The 18412-nt window shown below is 60.4% G+C and overlaps 1 protein-coding gene across 11 annotated transcripts in view; it reads right to left on the reverse strand.

Moving 5' to 3' along the window:
• Nucleotides 1-605: 605 nt before the first annotated feature.
• The window catches only part of CACNA1G (calcium voltage-gated channel subunit alpha1 G), a 57606-nt gene continuing 39799 nt past the window's right edge, over nucleotides 606-18412 (reverse strand). For 3 of the 11 annotated variants that reach the window (XM_045299983.1, XM_045299985.1, XM_045299979.1), the window contains 13 exons: nucleotides 17231-17284; nucleotides 12378-12529; nucleotides 11416-11525; nucleotides 9531-9664; nucleotides 9244-9314; nucleotides 9045-9123; nucleotides 8835-8956; nucleotides 8221-8559; nucleotides 7362-7505; nucleotides 5671-5805; nucleotides 4125-4302; nucleotides 3652-3821; nucleotides 606-1618 (listed from right to left, as the gene is read on the reverse strand). In XM_045299983.1, coding sequence (XP_045155918.1) covers nucleotides 884-1618; nucleotides 3652-3821; nucleotides 4125-4302; nucleotides 5671-5805; nucleotides 7362-7505; nucleotides 8221-8559; nucleotides 8835-8956; nucleotides 9045-9123; nucleotides 9244-9314; nucleotides 9531-9664; nucleotides 11416-11525; nucleotides 12378-12529; nucleotides 17231-17284 — 2423 coding nt within the window. In that variant the 3' untranslated portion in view covers nucleotides 606-883. The remainder of the gene's footprint in view (nucleotides 1619-3651; nucleotides 3822-4124; nucleotides 4303-5670; nucleotides 5806-7361; nucleotides 7506-8220; nucleotides 8560-8834; nucleotides 8957-9044; nucleotides 9124-9243; nucleotides 9315-9530; nucleotides 9665-11415; nucleotides 11526-12377; nucleotides 12530-17230; nucleotides 17285-18412) is intronic. The other 8 variants (XM_045299984.1, XM_045299981.1, XM_045299989.1 and 5 more) reach the window with 6 other exon arrangements.

Genomic DNA, 18412 nt, shown 5'->3' on the forward strand with positions numbered 1-18412 from the left:
TCCCCACCTGCTGCCCCATGCCCAGCACTTGCTGTGCAGTGACACACACACACATACACACACACACACCCCTTCTGAATCCTCCCCACCCGCTGCCCCATGCCCAGCACTTGCTGCGCAGTGCCATCTGGAGAGGCCTAACTCTCTACCCCTTTAGCTTGTACTCGGGACCATGCGTAACTCTTTATTTTGGAAAATTACTTTATTTTATATATATAGATAGCTATATAGATAGATATGTATGTATGTCTATATAAAAAGGTTCCATTGCATTTGTAAAATCTTTTTTCTGTTCATTTTCTCTCTCTCTCTCTCTTTTCTCCCTTGCAGAGAACGAGGACGGGGTTAAAGGAGAAAACAAATGACATGACAGTTTCCAACGTGGCTCTCGCGTCCGCTGAAGGTGAGCGGGCACTGCCCTCGAGGTCCCAGCGTGTGCTTTGCAAGAAGAGGGACTACAGCTAGGCAGGTCACTTGGGGGGGAGGGTGGGCGTCAAGTAGCCAAGAGACAGATGCCTTCGCCTCAAAAATATTCTGAGGCACATCGAAGTAGAAGGGAGAACAAGTCTCTTCGGTCACAAAGTGTCATACACCCCGCATGGAACTAGATTCAATTAATTTAATAAAATAGAATATACATAGAGATTCTGCACAAACGTATTGCTTTCTCCCAGCAAGTCCTGGTGTCGGGAACCTCGGCGGCATGGGGCCTCTCTGTGCCCTGGCTCGGCGGCCCAGGGTGGAACTCCTGTGTGGCGTGGCCCAGCATCACTGAGGCGAGGAGGGGCGCCTCCGTGTCTGTGTGGACATTTTCAGGGCACCAGCCCAGGAGGGGGAGCTAGGACTTGGCCCCCAGTGGAGGAAGGGAGAGTGGGCGCAGGACTCAGGGGTCCGGGTCTGTTGGGTCAGAGGCTAAACCAGAGAGACTCAGCACGTCTTTCTTTGTGGGGGGCGAGGCAGCCATGCTGTCGGGGGGGCCCGAGGCCGAGGGGTCCTTGGGGTCGGTGGACGGAGCCCTACGCCGGAGACAGACGCCAGGGCTGGGTGGGGGCCGAGAGCCCTGGCCCTCTGGAGGGTCTATGGAGATACTGGGTGGGCTGAGTTTTTTCTTGGGCCGGCTCCCTGGTGCCCCAAGAGGCTGGGCCCCAAAGCTGGTGGGGCTGGGGCCCAGGTGGGGCTGGGAGCCGCTGTCCAGACAGCTGACGGCTATAGAGTGCCTCCTCTGCTCGTCCAACCAGGAGGCCGGCAGGTGGCGGCAGCTCTGGGTCTCCACGCTGTAGCACTTCTTCAGGTCCCGAAGTGAGGGGGGCTCCTCCTGGCTGCCCGCTGGCAGGAGGTCCCCGGAAAGCCAGCTCAGCTCCGTGTCCAGCTCCAAGCTGCTGCTGGTTTCTCGGGGGACCCTGGCCCGGGTGGGCTCTGGGCCTGGATGGGGGACTAGAGGTGGTGTGTGCTTCGAGATCTGGCTGCAGGCTTGGGCTTGCTGCTGCAACAGGATGCTTGTCTGGCCCCAGAAAGAGGCGGCCCGGGCCAGCGGCGGGGAGGGCCCACTCACCTCTGACAGCAGGTCTTCCCTGCTGCCCAGGCCCTGCACATCCAGGGAGTCAGTCCTTATTGCTGCCTGCACAAGTGGGGAGAGGAGGGCTCAGCACCGGGACGGCTGCTCTGCCGTAACTGTCTGGCTCCTCAAGCCAGCTGCCCCTACTCCCACCCCCAGCTGTAGGACCACCAGAAGCAGGGGGACAGGTAGTTTCTCTTGCTGGGAGATGGAGGTCCTCCTCAGGCTGACCGCCATCATTCACCACCAGGCTTCCTCCCCTACTTTGACCTTGTCTTCCCTCCTGGGTGCCCTGGCCTCCCCTAAGCCTGCAGAACTCTCTCTCTCTGCAGCTGCTGCCCAGATGCGAAGGAGCGCCCAGGCCAGTTCTGCTCTGCAGCTGGCTCCTTCTTCCTGCGAAGGCTCCTCTCTTGGCCTTGACTCCCCTCTGAATGGGCACGGAAGGGCATTTCCTGACCACCCCCACCCCCAAGGGAGACTGAGTCCTTGCTCTGATCCTCCTGGCAGCCCCAGGTCCATGACCTATTGTTCCATTTTCCAATGCCCCATATGTCTTCCTAGTGGACAAGGGCAGGGTTGGATTACCCCATAGCAAGGGAAGCCTGGACCCACTTGTGCTTGCTAATCTATAGGAACAATTCCACTGCGTCATAGATTCTGCGTCTAGGTATGGCCGGCATCCGTCTCTCTCCCAACCTCACAGAGGCTGCTTAGAGAATCAAACCTCCATCCATCGTTATCATCCCTGAAAGGGCTAGGGGACCCAATAAACCAGGTAGGCACCGGCTGACTTGTGCTTCCTTATTAATCTATACTGAACGACTGTGATGATAGTTCACACCAGATGAGTGAGTAAGCACGTCAGCCCGTGCCTACCTGCTTTCTGAGGTGATCCACCCGACTGTGGGAGACCCTGGGTGGTGCCAATGGGGTTCACAGGGTTGCCTGCTGCCTAGCAGGATGGAAGCTGGAGCTCGCTAGAGGCACTCAGAAGAAACATCTGGCAAACTCTTTCCCCCAAATCAGCCACTGTTCAACTGATGCTGAACTCACAAGGGCATCGGCGTAAGCCGGGTGTAATGTGACGTGCAGGCGAAGATGTGCGGGCATGGAACTCAGAGCAGCACAGAATTAATGAGAACTTTGTCACAGGGTGGGACTTGTCACCCTGTCAGCGCCCCTGGTCAGTTTGCCTAGAGCTCATCGGAGGGGAAACTAACCTGCTGCGTCAACGGTCACCCCAACCACAACAACATGTTCTTGGAGAGCAAGAGCAGCCAAGGCTGACTCTCAGAGACGCGGGCCAGCCAGGGGGGTGGGGAACCCAGGCGGGCGGTGCTAGGAGGACTTGCCTTTCCTGTGTCTCCTCTCCAGCATGGGGACAAGGCCGCACAGCGGGTGTTTGCAGGGCGGATGGAGGAGGCTGCACTGCCCTCCCTGGCTGCCAGGGCTATCACATGGCCATACTCACACCTGCACACACGAGTGGGCTGTGCCACAGGTGGGGCAAACGGGCCTCCCTGGGCTGTGTGGGAGCCCCTAGTGCAGTGGTTCTCAACCTTCCTCATGCTGTGACCCTGTCAGCCAGTTCATGTGTGGTGAGCCCCCACAACCATAACATTATTTTCGTTGCTACTTCATCACTGTCATTTTGCTACTGGTATGAATCGGGCGACCTCTGTGAAAGGGTCGTTTGTCCCCAAAAGGGGTCATGACCCACAGGTTGAGAACCGCTGCCCTACCGTGTGAGCTCCAGAAGGTGGTCTCTGAGTTTGGTCCAAAGCACAGACATTTAACCTGACTTGCACCCCTCAAAGCAAAGGGGGCCTGCTGTGGGGCCTGGGTTCTCCCTCCAATGTAATTTGCATCTCGGGCAACCAACAGCCCCCTCGGGCCTTGTCCTGCATGCAGAGAGAGGACGTTCCAAGAGGACACAGCCGACTCCTGCTCTCTTCAGCACAGTGTCCCTGGACTTAGGACCAAGTGGAGCACGTCCCCAGCCGCAGCACATGTCCCAGAAGAAGCACCGAGCCAACCCTGGTCTTTAGCAAACGCCCAGGATGCCCGGCCATGCCCGCCTGGCCGCACCTGCTCACCTGGCGCCTGAGTGGCCGTTGAGCCAACGGGGAGCGGGCCGGTGGGGGAAGTTTGGGGATGGCGCCCCAGGGGGGTACGCTATGGGGATGTAGCAGATGGGCCCCATCTCTCGACAGCTGCAGGATGTAGCTGGACCCCGCAGGCTGGGAGTGCACAGACAAGATGGAGCCTAGGGGTAGGGAGGCGGGGAGGGAAGGAGGCAAGAGGGGAGAGAGGAGCTAGAGGGTCAGCAGGGCTGGGGTCACACCTGAGGCCCCTCCCTGACACTCCCACCTCTTCACTGCTCCTGCCCTCACCACAGAACCCTGGACTGGAAGCAGAGGCTGGGTACCCCCTTTTAGGCTGGGGGCTCCCCAGAGGTAGGCGAGAGGGCTCTTTTGCTGCCTTAGTGCTCTTTGCTCAGGAAGGGGTCTAGGCAGTGAGGGGATCTCCCTGTATGAACCTGCTCCCGGCCTGCCCCCAGCCCTGGTACCTGACTGAGCTTTGGGGAGGCCCCAGGGCCTGCGCCCAGGGGACTCCGCAGTAGTGCTCCCATCCCGGCACATGTAGCTGTCGTTGGGCAGGGAGTGCGTGCGGCTGACCCCAGACTTTCGGACGGTCAGCAGGTCTGGTCCCAGGGTGACCGGCACCTCAGTAGCCTGGGACTCCATCTGCAAAAGGAACCGGGGAGGGTGGTGGGAGGAACAGGAGCGCCCAGATTTGGTAACCAATGCAGCGCTGGCCCACAGAAGCCAGGGCCCCTCCCAGGACAGGGTGGTGAAAGGCATGGCAGGGGAGGAGCGGACACACAGATGAACCCTCCGCACAGGAGGAGGAGGGGAGCCCGCCCCCTGACCCGTCCACACTGCTGTGTCTAGGAGCCTCCTGTGGGGGTGGCGAAGGGTGAGGAGATAGCCCCCAGCCCCCACCCTGCAGTTGGATGGACAGCTCCTTCTAAGGGATCCACCTGGAGGTTATGAGGGAGTCTGCGGTCTCGAGGTGAGGCCCGATCTAGACACAGAGGGCAGGGGCAAGGTTATGGGTGTGGGGGAATCAGCAGGAGACGTGGCAGCTCAGAGAGCCTAGAGGGAAGAGGGTCTACCACTTCATGGCCCCCCCCCTGTGCCCAGGTGAACCAGCTGGACGAGCCCCAGGGGCCTCTTCTCTCGGTAACTCACTGCCTGGTGTGTGATGGTGAGGGCTCTGTGGGGACAGGCTGGGGCGGAAGCTGCATCTGGTCAGGGAAAGGTGCCAAGAGCCTTTGTGGAGGTCCTAGCTGGTCAAGGCATGCTCTCCAGAGTTTGTTCGACCCTTCCCTCCAGGATTCCCGAGGCCCTCATTCCTGCTCTCAGGGAGGTTTGGGTTCCTGTCCCCTGAGGATGACAAAGTCGGGGCGTAGTCTGGAACCTCTGCTTCCCCTCCAAGGCCCAGATTCTACGTCTGGGAGGCCCTGTCTGTGGTCAAAAGCCTGTCCTTTCAGATCCCTGCTGGGAGCAGGGAGCCCCTGCCCCTTCTTAAGTTCCGAGAGGAGGGGGGAGGCTGCTCCGGGTCAGAAGGGCCGGGCAACCAGAAGAGAGTGAAGAAGTTGCCGAAACACACGGACAAGATTGGCGGAGAGGCAGGAACACACAGAACAGCGACAGAAGGCACAAGAGCAGCCCCCAGGGGGAGGTGGGCATGGCGGCAGCGGCGGCAGAGATGTGGCTCAGACCCACTACGGGGTGGCGAATGTCTCATGTTGAGGGGAGAGGCAGCGGAGAGGGGGGCAGGGGGAGCAGCCTGGCTATCACAGGGCTCCACATACAAGGACTGACTGCACCCAGCGTCCCTGAGGGGCATCTGGTCAGCTACCTGATGACCCTGCTATTTGGGGGCTGTGCCACCCCTGGGGCTCCAGGTTAACCCTTTCACAAGGGTTTGTCTTTCATGGCAAGACACCAATCGAATCTGATCTGTTTTCTTTGGGTGGTATCTGGAGCCCTGTGTGGCTGGGGGTGGGCAGGGGCGGGCAGGGGTGAGGGGGTGTCGTGTGTATATACATTGCTCTCCGGGGCACTAAGTAAGAGTGTGTGAGTGTCGCCAGGCAAAGAGTCATCCGTCAGAGCTAGAGTACAGGACGGTTCAGACACAATCTCTGACGTCAGAGACAGAGCCTCCATCTCAGCTAGAGGGATCTAGACAAGGGAGAGACAGGATCAGGCATCAGAAGCCCAGACAGGGCACACGTGTACACTCACTCATGCCAGCCCCCGCTGGACCCCACCCCGCCCCCTCTGTCACCACGCTCGGGCACAGAAAGGCATCCCCAGTCTCTCCCTACTCCTTCCCCAACCCACTGGCAGGGCCTCCCCTCACCCACCTCACCCCCTGCTCTACGCAGAGAGGCGGCAGCAGGCGGCCAAGAGCCAGAGCCAACATTGACAAAGCCACATTCTAAAGATACCCCGGGAGCCTTCACAGCCCCCTCCCACACTACTGCCACCCAGGGAGGGCGCGGGCAGGAGGGAGGGCCTTCGCTCCCATCAAAAGGATACCACACACACAAAAAAATAGAGAGAGAGGGGAAACCGTGAAGGCAGGCCAGCAAGGCGCACTCTCCCCTCTCGGCACAGACAGAGCGGCATGGGGGGCGCCCAGGACAATGAGGCCAATCTGCTGGCTGCTTCTGCCTATTCTCTCTGCTTCCAAAAGCTTGGCAGGACTTGGCCTGCCCCCAGACTCTGGCTTCTCCCCTCCAGGCCCTCCCGCTGCCTGCCGCCCGCCTGCCCTCTCCTCAGGCTGACCTGAATGGGGCTCCCCCTGTGGATGCCACACCATCTGGCTGGCTCACCTGGGGTCTGCAGGACCCGTTGCTGTCCTGACACCATGCCATCCCACCCGGTTCTCTCCCTCTGGTTCTGCCCCGGGGCCTGGGGAAGGGACTGGCTTTCCCACCATCAGTCCAGGCTCACTGTGCTCTGGAGACAGTCCCAACAAAAGGGCAGAGGCCAGAGCCCGTCCCGCATGCAGACCACGGTGCCCGTGTCTGAACTGCGCAAAAGGCTTCCCAGGGGCCTACCATTGGCTCCCTGCGCACCCATGGGGGCCAAGGCGGGGGAGGCCTTCTTGTCTCTAGCTGTCTCCCTGCTCCTCCCCAAGCTCCATCCTGCCTGGGAGGAGGGGTGGGGAGGGCTCTCACAGGGCAGGGCGTGGGCAGGCTGACTAGTCACAGGGGAGGAGAGATTGGGGGCGATGGACCCACGGGAGCCGAGTGTTGTGCACTGCCATTTGCTTCCAGTACAAGGTTGGGGTCCCTGGGGCCACAGTCATACCCAGGGAAGCCTGCCTTACCGTGCTCAACAGAGCGGAGGGGCTGGGCTGGGCATGAGGAGACCACGTGGATCATGCCTCTGTGGGGCCCCAGCCCTCATATTCTCCCCGAAGGTCCTTCTCCCGTGGGCCCTGCACCCTCTGCTACTCTCCCTGTGTCCCCCTGTCCCTGTTCCACCCTGCCTTCTTCCTTGGAGATGCCCACTCAGCCTCCCTGCTCTCCAAATATGCGTTCCGAAGGTGGTGCCCAGCCTGGATGGACGCCTGGCTGCCTCCTGCCAAGTATGAAACTCAATGGAGACCTGAGGCTGTAGTCTCGGGTCACCTGGTGGGCAGGGCAACCTCCCCCCCTCACCACCACCCCCAACCCGCCTAGAAGCGTGGCACAGCCCAGCACGGTCAGGGGAGAGGGCACAATAACCTGTGGGTCGGAGCCGCCCCGGCTGGGGGCGGGAGGGAAGGCAGAGGGCTGCCCCCCCAGGCCGGCCAGCTCATCCATTAGCTTCAGCTCCCCGTCCAGGGAGCCCTGGACCAGCAGGGATATGGTGTCAAACAGCTGTCTGTCCTGGGAGACCACCCCGGAGGGCACGGGGCAGGAGGCAGCAGTAGGTAGTGTTGTGGTAGGGGGTCGATGGGTGGACGAGAGACACAGGAGAGAGGCGAGAGAGGCACGTGTTGCACATGCGCGCGTGCTCACACACGCATACACACACACACACACACACACACACACACACACACACACACACACACACACACACACACACACACACACACACACACACGGCGGCGTCGTAGAGACAGACACCGAGGAGGAAGGGTTGATGGAAGGAGGAAGAGATGGGAGGCGAAGACAAGAGCAGTCCAGACAGGGGGGCGGCGGGAAGAGAAGAGAGTCAAAGATTGAGGGGTGGGAGGGGGATTAGCCAGGAAAGACGTTTGGCAACCAGGCAGGGGGGAAAGAGAGACAGGGAGGAAATAGAAAACTTAGCCTTGAACCTAGAAACCTCAGCAGGGGTGGGGTGGGTGGGTCTGGGGGGGGTGTCAGGCCAGGCTGGAGGGAGATGCTGGCTGGTTTGAGGGGTGTGGTCCTGGTGGGGGGGGCGTGTGGCAGGCATGAGGTTGGGGCTGTCAGTCCCCAGCACCCAGGACAAGCCCTGGGTTGCCCTGCACGTTGTCCTCCCCACCCAAGCCCAAGCACAGCTACCGGCAGCCCTCCCTCCCCTTCTCTTTCCTCAAACCCGGTCCTGGTGGTGGTGGTGTGGAGGGGATGCACTCACCGTGGGGTGATCGAGGGAGAAGCGGGAGGCTGCCCTGGAGTGGGCTGCAGGGTGCAGGGGCCCCAGCTTGGGGCTGTCGGAGCCCTCGACCCCAGGCCAGAGGAAGGGGCTGCCCAGCGGCGAGTGGGGCTGTGGGCTGAGTGTCTTCAGCTCCAGCTCGGCCTCCAGCTCGGCCTCCTCCTTGGCCTCCTTGTTGCTCTCCTCCAGGTGCTTCATCAGGACGGCGATCACCACGTTGACCAGCACGAACTGGGCGGTCAGCACGAAGGACACGAAGTAGATGGGGGAGATGACCGTGTTGTAGCAGGTGGACTCCTGGTCGCAGTCTCGCAGGGTGTCCTGGGGGTGGGGCACGGAACGGTCATGGGGAAGGGGCTCACTGGTGCCAAGGGACATGGGAGGAGGGGTCCTCCAGGGGCGGGGGGAAGACACTGTGCTGGGGATGTGTGTATCAGAGCAAGTCCTCAGGAGTGGGGCGTTCCGGGGGGTTGGGGTTGGTGGTGGAAGGTCCCCCGCCTTGATGCGTGGCCAATTCATCTTCTCCAAAGAATTTGGCGGGAGAAGTGGGGCTGCCTCCTGGGCCCTGGGAGCCCCCTCGGCGGTGCGGCACGCACCTTCATGATGCCGTTCCAGTTGTCGCCAGTGGAGACGCGGAAGAGGGTCAGGAAGGCCATGCCGAAGTTCCGGAAGGTGGCATGCCGGCCCAGACCCTCACACGGGTGTGTCTCATCACACTCTGGGGGAGCAGGAGAGGCCCAGGTGAGTCCAGGGTACCCCCTCTGTGCCCGGCCATGGCTCCTCCGCCCTCGCCCGCCCCAACTCACCCAGGTCTCCAAAGAGCTCCACGCCCAGAGCTGCAAAGATGAAAAACAACAACATGAAGAGAAGTCCCAGGTTCCCCACCTGGAAGAGAAGGAGAGAAAGGGCGAAGGTGCGCTGGCACGCCCAGGCAGCAAGCACAGCCCCAAGCACCCACCCCTGCTGTGGCCCTGAGTCGGCCCACCCACCCCCGCTTCCAGCTACCTGGGGCAGGGCCTGCATCACCGTGTCCAGCAGCGCCCGCATGCCCACAGCCATCTTCAGCAGCTTCAGCACTGAGGAACAGGACAGAGTTGTGAGCCGGTCCCTCAGGGTCCCAGCCACACAGGGCCCGGCTGGTGAGATGACCGGTGCAGCAGCTCCCCACCGCCCCCACTCTAACCTGTGCCTTCCACAGAGAACCCCTAGCTGCCCACTCCCTGGCGGTCAGCCGCAGAGTGGGCCCCTGCTGTCTTAGACATCCCAAGAGGGTGGATGCGGTGGGCACTGACCTCGGGCGATACGCAGGACCCTCATGATGCGGATGATGGTGGGGTTGATGGGCAGCGAGGCATTGACCTCGATCTCCTCCAGCGTGATGCCCATGATGGACAGCAGCACGATAGCCAGGTCCAGCTGGTTCCACCTGGAACTCCCAGGACACGTCTCTCTGAGCGGGAGCTGGGGCTGCCTGGGAGTGGGCTGTGAGCCCACTAAGGCTGGAGGGGGTGGGGGCGGCCCGTCTAGCCCCCCGGTCTTGCAGAGAAGCAGCGTGACTTGGGTAAGTAGGGTGCAGAGCCGGGGAGCCATCTCGGGAGATCTAGGACTTTAGCTCATGGGTCTCTGCTCTGAATCAGTAGCCGTTTGCTTTTTTATTTAGCACTTGCAGGGTATCAACTCCGCCACCCATGCCAGTCTGTCTGTCACCCTGTGATGGCTTTCATGTTGCTATCGCGCTGGAAGTCATGCTGCCAGCTCTGCCGATACCAACAGAGGTGCCCATGGTGGGCAGGGCTCAGTGGTGCTCCTAGACGGTCAGACTGGGAGGAAAGGCTGAGCCCCTTCTCTGCAAGCCGCAACTGAACACTGTGTGACGTGCCCGTGCTGGCCACCATCAGAAGGAATGAGCTACTAGAGGAGGCCATCATGCTTGCTGAAGGGCACGTCATGGGCGGTTGGGGAGATGGGTGGACACATTAGCTGCAACTATGGGTTTAAGCATGTCAGCAATCTTGAGGATGATGTAGGGTGAGGTCACATTTTGCTCTGCTCTACAGAAGGTTATCACGAGTCGATAACCTGTTTATCCCTCTGTGGGAGTTACCTAATTTTGTGTCAACTTGAAGGTATGAGTGAAGGGGTGGAGTCTAGCCTGTCAATCAGGCCACAGCCTGATGATGCTTCCTGGTGGGTGTGGCCTTCTTATAAGGAGGGTCCTGGGAACTCCCCCACCCCCCACCCCCACCCCACCCGTCTCTCTGTCTTCCTCTTCCTGCTGGCAAGCCACGCTGGGACCTGCCACCGCCATTGGATCTGCTGGAATTTCATCCAGTGGCCTGTGATCTTCCTGCATTCTACATCACTGCATGTAACTGAAGAGAGGCTCGTGGACTAGTGTCGGACTTAGATCAGACTGTGCTGGGATGTTTTCTTGATATACAACCACTCCTTGATGTAAAGTTCTTTCTTACACATATATGAGTGTCTCTGGATTTAATCGGCCTAACACACAACCCCTCCATCCGTCCATGGTGTTGACTACGTGCCAAACGCTGGCTTAGAGGCGCTGCTACTCACACCCACACACTGCCATCAAGTTGATTCTAACTCATAGGGGTCCTGCAGGGCAGAGTAGAACAGACCCTATGGGTTTCTGAGGCTTTAAATATTTACAACAGAAAGTCTCGAATTTCTCCTGAGGAGCGGCTGGTGGTTTCATTCAAACTGCCGACCATGTGGATCACAGCCCAACGGTATAAACACTACACCACCATAGGGATCAGTAATTCTTGGAAGGAGTGTTATCCTAATTTACAATGGCAGAAACTGAGGCTCACAGAGGTCAAGTAATTTACCCAGGGACATCAGATACTAAGTGGTGGAACCAGGATTCAAATCCGGTTCCACGCAGTCTGGCTCCAGGCTCCGCCCCATCTTGTCCTGTTCCCTCATCTTTCCCTTTTCCCAGGCCCTGGATTACCACCCACCAGAGCCCTGAGTGGGTCCTAGAATGGGGACTGAACCTCGGGAATGAAGGAAGGCCTTCGAGCGATAGGCATATTTCCCCTGAGGACACGGCGCCTCCTGGTCCCAGATCTCCCTGCTCTGGCAGTCAGTTCTGTCTTGGAAGAGCCGGCCCCTTGGGCCCTCCCTCCAGGCCCCAGACCTCGTCACTACCTGTCTTGGAAGAAGCGGCGGAAGCCAAAGGCCACGAGCTTGAACACCGACTCCAAGACAAAGACGACGGTGAAGATGTAATTGCAGATCTTCAGAGCCTCGTCCAGGACCTGGCAGGAGGAGCAAGAAGCGCGGTCCCCTAAGGCTGCGGGGGGAGGCCTGCCCCACCCCCTCCTGCCCCGCCCATCCCCGATCTGGGAGATGGGATGAGTCCCATGAGACTCTTCTCCATCCCCACCAAGACGGCTGACCACTGGGCACACCCCAGGGCGGAGCAGGGTCCTGTTCATGTGGATGGCCCACACCCCGCCCTACAGGTCTCCTCTCTTTGACCCTGCTCCGAAGGGTGGCGAGCTGGACATAGCTGTCTCCCAGACTGAGGAGCTGGGCCTGGTGGCCTTTCTTTATGTGGACAGGTCACTCCCACAGGTTGCTGCGAGGGCTGGCAGTCAAGCACTAACCACTGGACCACCAGGGTTACTCCCAGAAGGGGTCTTGCACATTACTATTCCGCCTCCTTGATTGGCGGGTGGGGAAAATGAGGCCAGAGGGCAGCCAAAGGACGGGTCAGAAACGTGGCGAGGTCACACGTGAGTTTGGCGGGGGTGGGGTGGGTCAGATGTCCACCAGGACCTCACGCCAGCAGGGCAGGCGCTGGTCTGCCTTCTCCCCTTTGAAGGACTCAGAGTCTGGTACGTGGTGGCCGACTGCTAAATATCCGCTGAGCGAATAAACCAGGTCCTCCACATGCTAGCTGTGTTGCCGTGGTCAAATCCCGCAACCTCCCTGACCCTCAGTGCCCGCATCTGTAAAGCCTCCCAGGATTGTGGCCAGAAGCCCAGGAAGAACCCATGAGATGTGTCCAGCACCCATCAGCCAGGGCTTGCCTCGCCTTGCCCTGAGGGCCCCCCCCATGGCTGGAGACGGTGGGCCCCGTGGCTGGTGCCAGTGGCTGCTCCTACCTGGGGCTGCTGGTAGTGCTCCATAGCCATGGTGACCACATTCAGGCCAATGACGCCTGTGATGAAGAGGTCCAGGTAGTGGGTGGTGCACAGGTGGTGGACGAGCAGCCGGAAGCGGGAGTAGTCCGAGTAGTAGGGCTTGCACTGGGCTTCTGGGAGGCGGGGTAAGGGATGGAGGAGAGCAGAGCCACCATCAGACTGCCATCCCGAGGACTCCCTCCACCCACAAGCCCCCACAGCCACCAGCCTCTAACGCCAGAGCTGAAACATTCCACGGTCACCAGCACCCCCGGCCTCCCCATACTACTAGCTCTTCTGGTGAGGTGGGGAGAGCAGCCCTCTGGGTGTTCCCCCTCCCTCAAGCATCTGCTCTACTGGCTGCAGTCTCTGGCACAGGGGGAGTCAGGACATGCATAGCTCCCCATCCACATTAGACACCGGGTGAGCCTCTCCCCCCGGGCAGTCTCCGGGAGTCGCCGGCCCCTCTCGGCCTCTCCTGATGCTCTCGGCTCTCCTCGGTGTTGCACCGTGAGGTCAGATCAATAAGATGAAAAACAATCGGTCTTATCAAGCTCAGAGGAAGTGCCGTCAACCAAGAGGCAAAGGCTCTGGTTTCTCCAGCAAGTTCAGCCCCTCAAGGGAAGCGGAGGAGATTACACAGAGCTGGGATTTGGAGATAAAACCGGAGATTGGAAATTGGACAGCTTCTTGGCTGGCTGCACTCACCCACCCACAGGGCCTGGGGTAGGGGTCCGGGGGCTGGGCCGTCCCCTCAGCGGGGGAGGTCAGCAGAGAGCGTGCTCGGCTCGCTCACCCCAGTCTCCAATGGGTGGGTGGGTGGGGTTGCCATACCTGATGGACTCACCCAGTTTCTAATGAGGCCATGCCCAGCTGGCCCTGGTGTCAGGGTGGCGTCAGGCTGAAGGCTGGGCTGGAAGCACTGTCTGAGATCGGTCAGAGGCGCTCTCTCTCTTGTAATTAGCGGGCCACTTCGTTATAAAAATCATGGTGCCAGGAGGCTGGCCTGCTTTGCAGGCAGAATAAATCTGGGGGCCAGGAGGTTGTGGGGCTCTCCTTCAGGGGCCGAGGAAGAGCCAGCTGAGGGAGCACGCGGGGGTAGCAGACGGGTCTCCCAGCCGGGCACTACGACGGGAGAGGTTTGTGGTCCCTTGGGAGGCTTCAGCAGCCTGAGGTCCCAGACAGCTCTTCCCCACCTCGAGAGGCCTCGGGCAGAAGTCAGCCAGTAAGGGCTGGAGCACCTGAGGCTGATGCCAGGGGCTGGCTGGCACAAGGGCAGCAGGAAGCTCAGGCCCCAGGCCAGCTCAGGTTTCACTGTCCTTTCCCATGCAGAGAACCACTGAACAGAGAGGGAAACTGAGACAGCCTGGGCGGGGCCCCCACCGCAGACCAAAGGAGGAAGAGAGCCCAGGTTCAGTGCTTAGCTGCACTAGATGTCTGTTCCAACACACACACACACACACACACACACACACACACACACACACAGCGGCACCCGGCCACTCTCCAGCATCGGCCTCAGAGTGTGGATAACCGAGAGGCAGAACGTCCAGAAAGCTCCAGCAGGCCTTTTAAAATAAATCTGAGATGGGTCAGCCAGTTGTGGGTTTGGTGGGGCAGCTCTGCTGACCCCCAGGAGTGTATGTTCATGGGGGGGGGGCGGCGGAAGGCCTGGGAGAGGGGACGAGGCCACAGGTCATCCACACAGCGATGGTGGGGGGTGGACAGGGTAGGCAGGCCGGCCTCTTCCTTCCTCAGTACCTACAAGGTCCAGAGGGCGCTAGCCACCCGGAGTTGCCTTAGCTGCTGGAACTCTCTCTGCATTAATCTCCATAAATGCCGAGAGCACCCGATCCCATTATGCTAAAATATGAATGGAGAATTAACTAAAATGTTTGAATACAATTAGGTTAGAGAAAGCGGCTCCTCATTAGCCTCGTTATTAGCAGAGGAGATGATGCTGAGCTGAGGCTGGGAGAGGAGCCTGTCCCCTCTCCCCTCTCTCCCCTCGCCATAGCCCTCTGCTCGAGGGGCTCAGCCAGGGACCCTCCTCCAGCGGCCTAGAGGGAAGGGGGAGGGTGGGACCACTGAGAGGGGCACCTGCTCTCAGCCCCAGGACCACCCGGCCATTGCAGTCTGTACAAAGGACCCTCCGTCCTGACCCAGACCAGCAGGTGCCGAGGAGGCTGCGCACCCCCCACCCCGAGAGCGCAGGTCCAATGAGCAGCAAGCCAGGTGATCAGCACAGCCTATAAGACCAGAGAGTGACCGACCTGTCCTGCACACTGGGAGGCAGTGACAACCTGGAGCACCCTGCTGAGACTCTGAACCAGCTGCCAGGGAGGCTAGGGCATGAGGCCCAGAGGGTGCCCTTGGGTGAGATGGACGATGCCACCCCACCCTGCTCCCCAGCCCTCGGTTTTGGGTTGGTGGGAGAAGCAGAGTCCCAGGGCATCTGCCGTCCAGGCTTTCCATGCTGGCCCAGGGAGGTTAGCTCTGGCATCTTGGCAGGCCTGCCCCCACCTCCCTGCCAGTATGAGTTGTGGAGAAAACACCAGAGTCAGACAGCAGGGAGAAGTGCACCCCAAGGACCCCAGCGCCGCAGGGGGGTGGTGCTGTGGGTGAGAGCAACAGGCACGGTGGGGGAGTTAGTGAGGGGCATCACTGAGTGGACAGAGGGCTCGCAGAGGGCAGTGCAGGGGTGGGAGGCCGGGGTCCCTCCCAGGGGCACAGGCCCCTACAGCAGATGACCCATTTCCAGCTGCCGTGGTCAGCCCAGACACTGAGCCCCAGACTGAAGGATGGCAAAAGGGTGGGTGGCTGCCCTGGACGGGGGTGGCACAGGGGCTGAGGAGACCAGGGTTGGACTGGGAGCCAAGGCATCCCTTGGGGCTGGCAGCCAGCAGCCAAGTCTCTACTTCCATCTTGTCAGGCTCATTCCCACGGCCACCTAGGGCAACCCTCTTGCCTAACCCAGCTGCCTTTCCAGGGGTGGGGGTCAGGCTGTCCCTCCTACTGGGAGCAAGCAGCCCAGGGCAGGAGAACATCGGCAGGAGGTGTTGAGAGACTGGTTGGCTCCCGGAAGCCTCTGACGAGGGGGTCTGACCTGGTCCCTATCGTTCTTTTGGGGAGGCCAGGAGCCATGGAAATGCAGGTGCTTAGGTCCTTTCGCGGGTCATTCTCTCAGTTGGTCTGGGCTGGGGCCCCGGGATCTGTGTTTTTCTAAGCTCTCCAGATGATTGCCCCTTACTGATGCTGCCCCAGCTCTGTCGTGGACCACGTGCCCAGGGGTGAGTTATGGGGTGGTCTGACCCCCTGCCTGGGTCTCCTCCTTACCACCGGGGGGATGCCTGGAGCCCCAGGGGTTGTAAGCAGGTTCAGGGACATAGCTCTCTGAGGAGAGGCCTCTGTGGGCAACCCTGTACTAGCGGAGGGGTTTGAGGGTGAGTCCAGGTACGTGGACACGTGAGTCTAGAAATCAGATACACCCATTAAGAAAAACACGCAAGGTCACCTCTTCTCACCCCGCCCCGCCCCCAGCAAGAATTTCCAATACAGGCTGACAAAGAGGTGGGGTGTGTGTGTGGGGGTGGGGGGGCAAGTGATCCAGACATCTATCAACCAGAGATCCCCATCCCCCAGAGACCAAGCACCACAGCTCAACGCCAGGGGGCAGCTGACATCTATCCTCCGAGGGCCTGGGGGTGAGCCACTGTGTGGTGGGTGGCCCAGGGGAGCTCCTCTACCCTGAGCACCGCAGGTCGGGCAGCCCCAGTGCCCTCGGGGAAGAGTACAGGAAGGTACTGGCGGTGACTCTCAGCCTGAGAAGGCTGTCACATGGGGGCAATTAGGTTCTTTGCAATATTTCTAAAACGTTAAAGAACTCATCTATTTGACTGGTAAGACCCCACCGATTAATCTAACGGCCAAATAGTCTTCATTTTTTCCGCTCCCTTTCCATTATTCAGCGTGATAGCCCCTCGGCTGCTCAGAAGCTCCAATTAGCAATTAGACGTGCCTTTGATGAGGGAAGCAGTGACACAGAAGTCGCTAAGGTGCGTCCTGAACTTCAGAGCCGCGGGGTTACACTTTAAGAAGGGGCCTGGGGGAGGGGAGGGGACATCAGAGCATAGCCAGGCTCTGATCAGAGGCTCTCGGGAGGGTGGGTGGCTCCATCTGGGGCCGGAGCATGTATGGGGAGCAGGGGACTGGGTGCAGGGAGGGCAGGCCGGCCCAGGTGGGCTTTCCGAGACACGTGGCTCTCGGCTGGCTCTGGCTCGCCTGCTCAAGCAGAGACTAAGACCCACCTGGCTCCCTAATGGCTGGCTTTTTTGAGAGGCGCATGTGGCCATCTCCATCCCTGCTGTTTGTAACGACGACGTTCTTACCGCGATCACTTGACTATTAATGAGCCTGTTCAATTATTCATCGTTACATTTTTGAAACCAATCCTGCCCCTCTCTGCTCTGCTCCTCCTGCTCCCTTGGATCAAAGCCCCCCCTTCAGACAAAAGGAGGTGGAAGAGATTTGCAGCTCTAATAACCGAACGCTGTGAACCGAGGAAGGGTGGGGACACAGGGGGGGTTGGCCTGGGCCCCACAGTCTTTGCAGAGACATCAGCTCGCATGGGGGTCGGCGCTGGAGGGGCTTGCCTGGACCCTCACCTCCTGCCCAAGGAATGGCGCAATGCCCCTGCCCTCTGGTGGGGGAGGCACCCTCAATGAGTCACGGAGAAGGAACAAAGCACGCGCCGTGCTCAAGGAGGCCCTGGGGGACAGGCTGAGCCTGACCACCCCCCGGCCACACCCTGGACCCCACAACCACAGACGCAGTACCTGGTGCCGCGCTGGCTGAGCGGCCGGAAGCAATTACCCCGTCCAGCATTAGATCTAAAAGAACGAAACACGACATGGGTCACCGGCCGGACAGGTGGGCTGGGCAGGGCGCGCTCAGCAGCTCCCGTCCCCTCAGTGTCAGCCCTCTCTCAGCCCAGGATCCAGGTGGACTACGCACAGATGGCTGGCTCTGAGCCTCGAGGCCCAAACTTGGGGGACAGGCCACTGGAAGGAGGCAAGCTGATCCACCAACCGGGCAAGGTCACCGTGGGGGCAGGGGAGAGGGGGGCTTTGGTCCCTGTCTTGGGCTCAGCAGCCCCTGGCCGGGCGGTCCACCTCAGCCACACACAGCACCCTGGCCAGGCAGGGTCCCAGGGTCTCCCAACAAGAGTCCCATCTGGAGATGCCCTGCAAGGATGGGTGAGGGGAAGGAGCAGGGTCAGAATGAGGTTGTGGGGGGCAGTGCTCACTAAGCTTCCCACAGCCACAGCAAGAGTGAGAGAGACCCCCTCCTGCACAACTGAACACCCCTTGGGGACAGGGTGCTGCGGCTGATGTACAAAGACAGCATGTCCACCCTGCCCGGCGATGCTGTCTCATCTCCCTCCTCCAGCAGCCTCACTGCACAGAGGGACACCTGCCTGGCACTGCGCACCCCCAGCACTGTCTCCCCATCCTCCAGGTACCTCTCACACGGCAGCAGGGAGGAGGAAGTGTGCCACGTTCCCTAGATCATGAGGGATCTTCACACGCCACCAAGCCAAGGGGAGCACCTCACACACCTCAATCCACGCACACCACCACCACCCCTTCCTCCTCTACACCTAACCACACCCCATCCGACTCATCTTGCACGGGAGAGTCAGTGAGAAGGGGAACGAGGAGGGAACCTTCAGATGCAGCCACAGACCCACAGAAACACACACGCAGACATGCACAAAGGCCTCAGGGGCCCTCATCAAGACCCGCAGGGACGGGGCAGCGGCCGACTGAGTGCCAGGCAGCCAGGAGGGAACGGCGTCCCAAGGCAGCAGGCAGGAGCAGAGCCCCGCTGCAGACACACCTGAACACAAAGTCCTTCCTGGACTTCTGGTCTCTCCCCTTAGTGCCAGCCCACCCTTGGCCGGAAACCTGAGGGGCCTCGCCTCCTCTCGCCCCTCCCGTGACAAAAGGCGTTGGCGC

The sequence above is a fragment of the Echinops telfairi genome, unplaced genomic scaffold (assembly GCF_000313985.2).
Source record: "Echinops telfairi isolate 266 unplaced genomic scaffold, ASM31398v2 ScPeMD7_7458;HRSCAF=8496, whole genome shotgun sequence".
NCBI classification, from domain to species: Eukaryota; Metazoa; Chordata; class Mammalia; order Afrosoricida; family Tenrecidae; genus Echinops; species Echinops telfairi.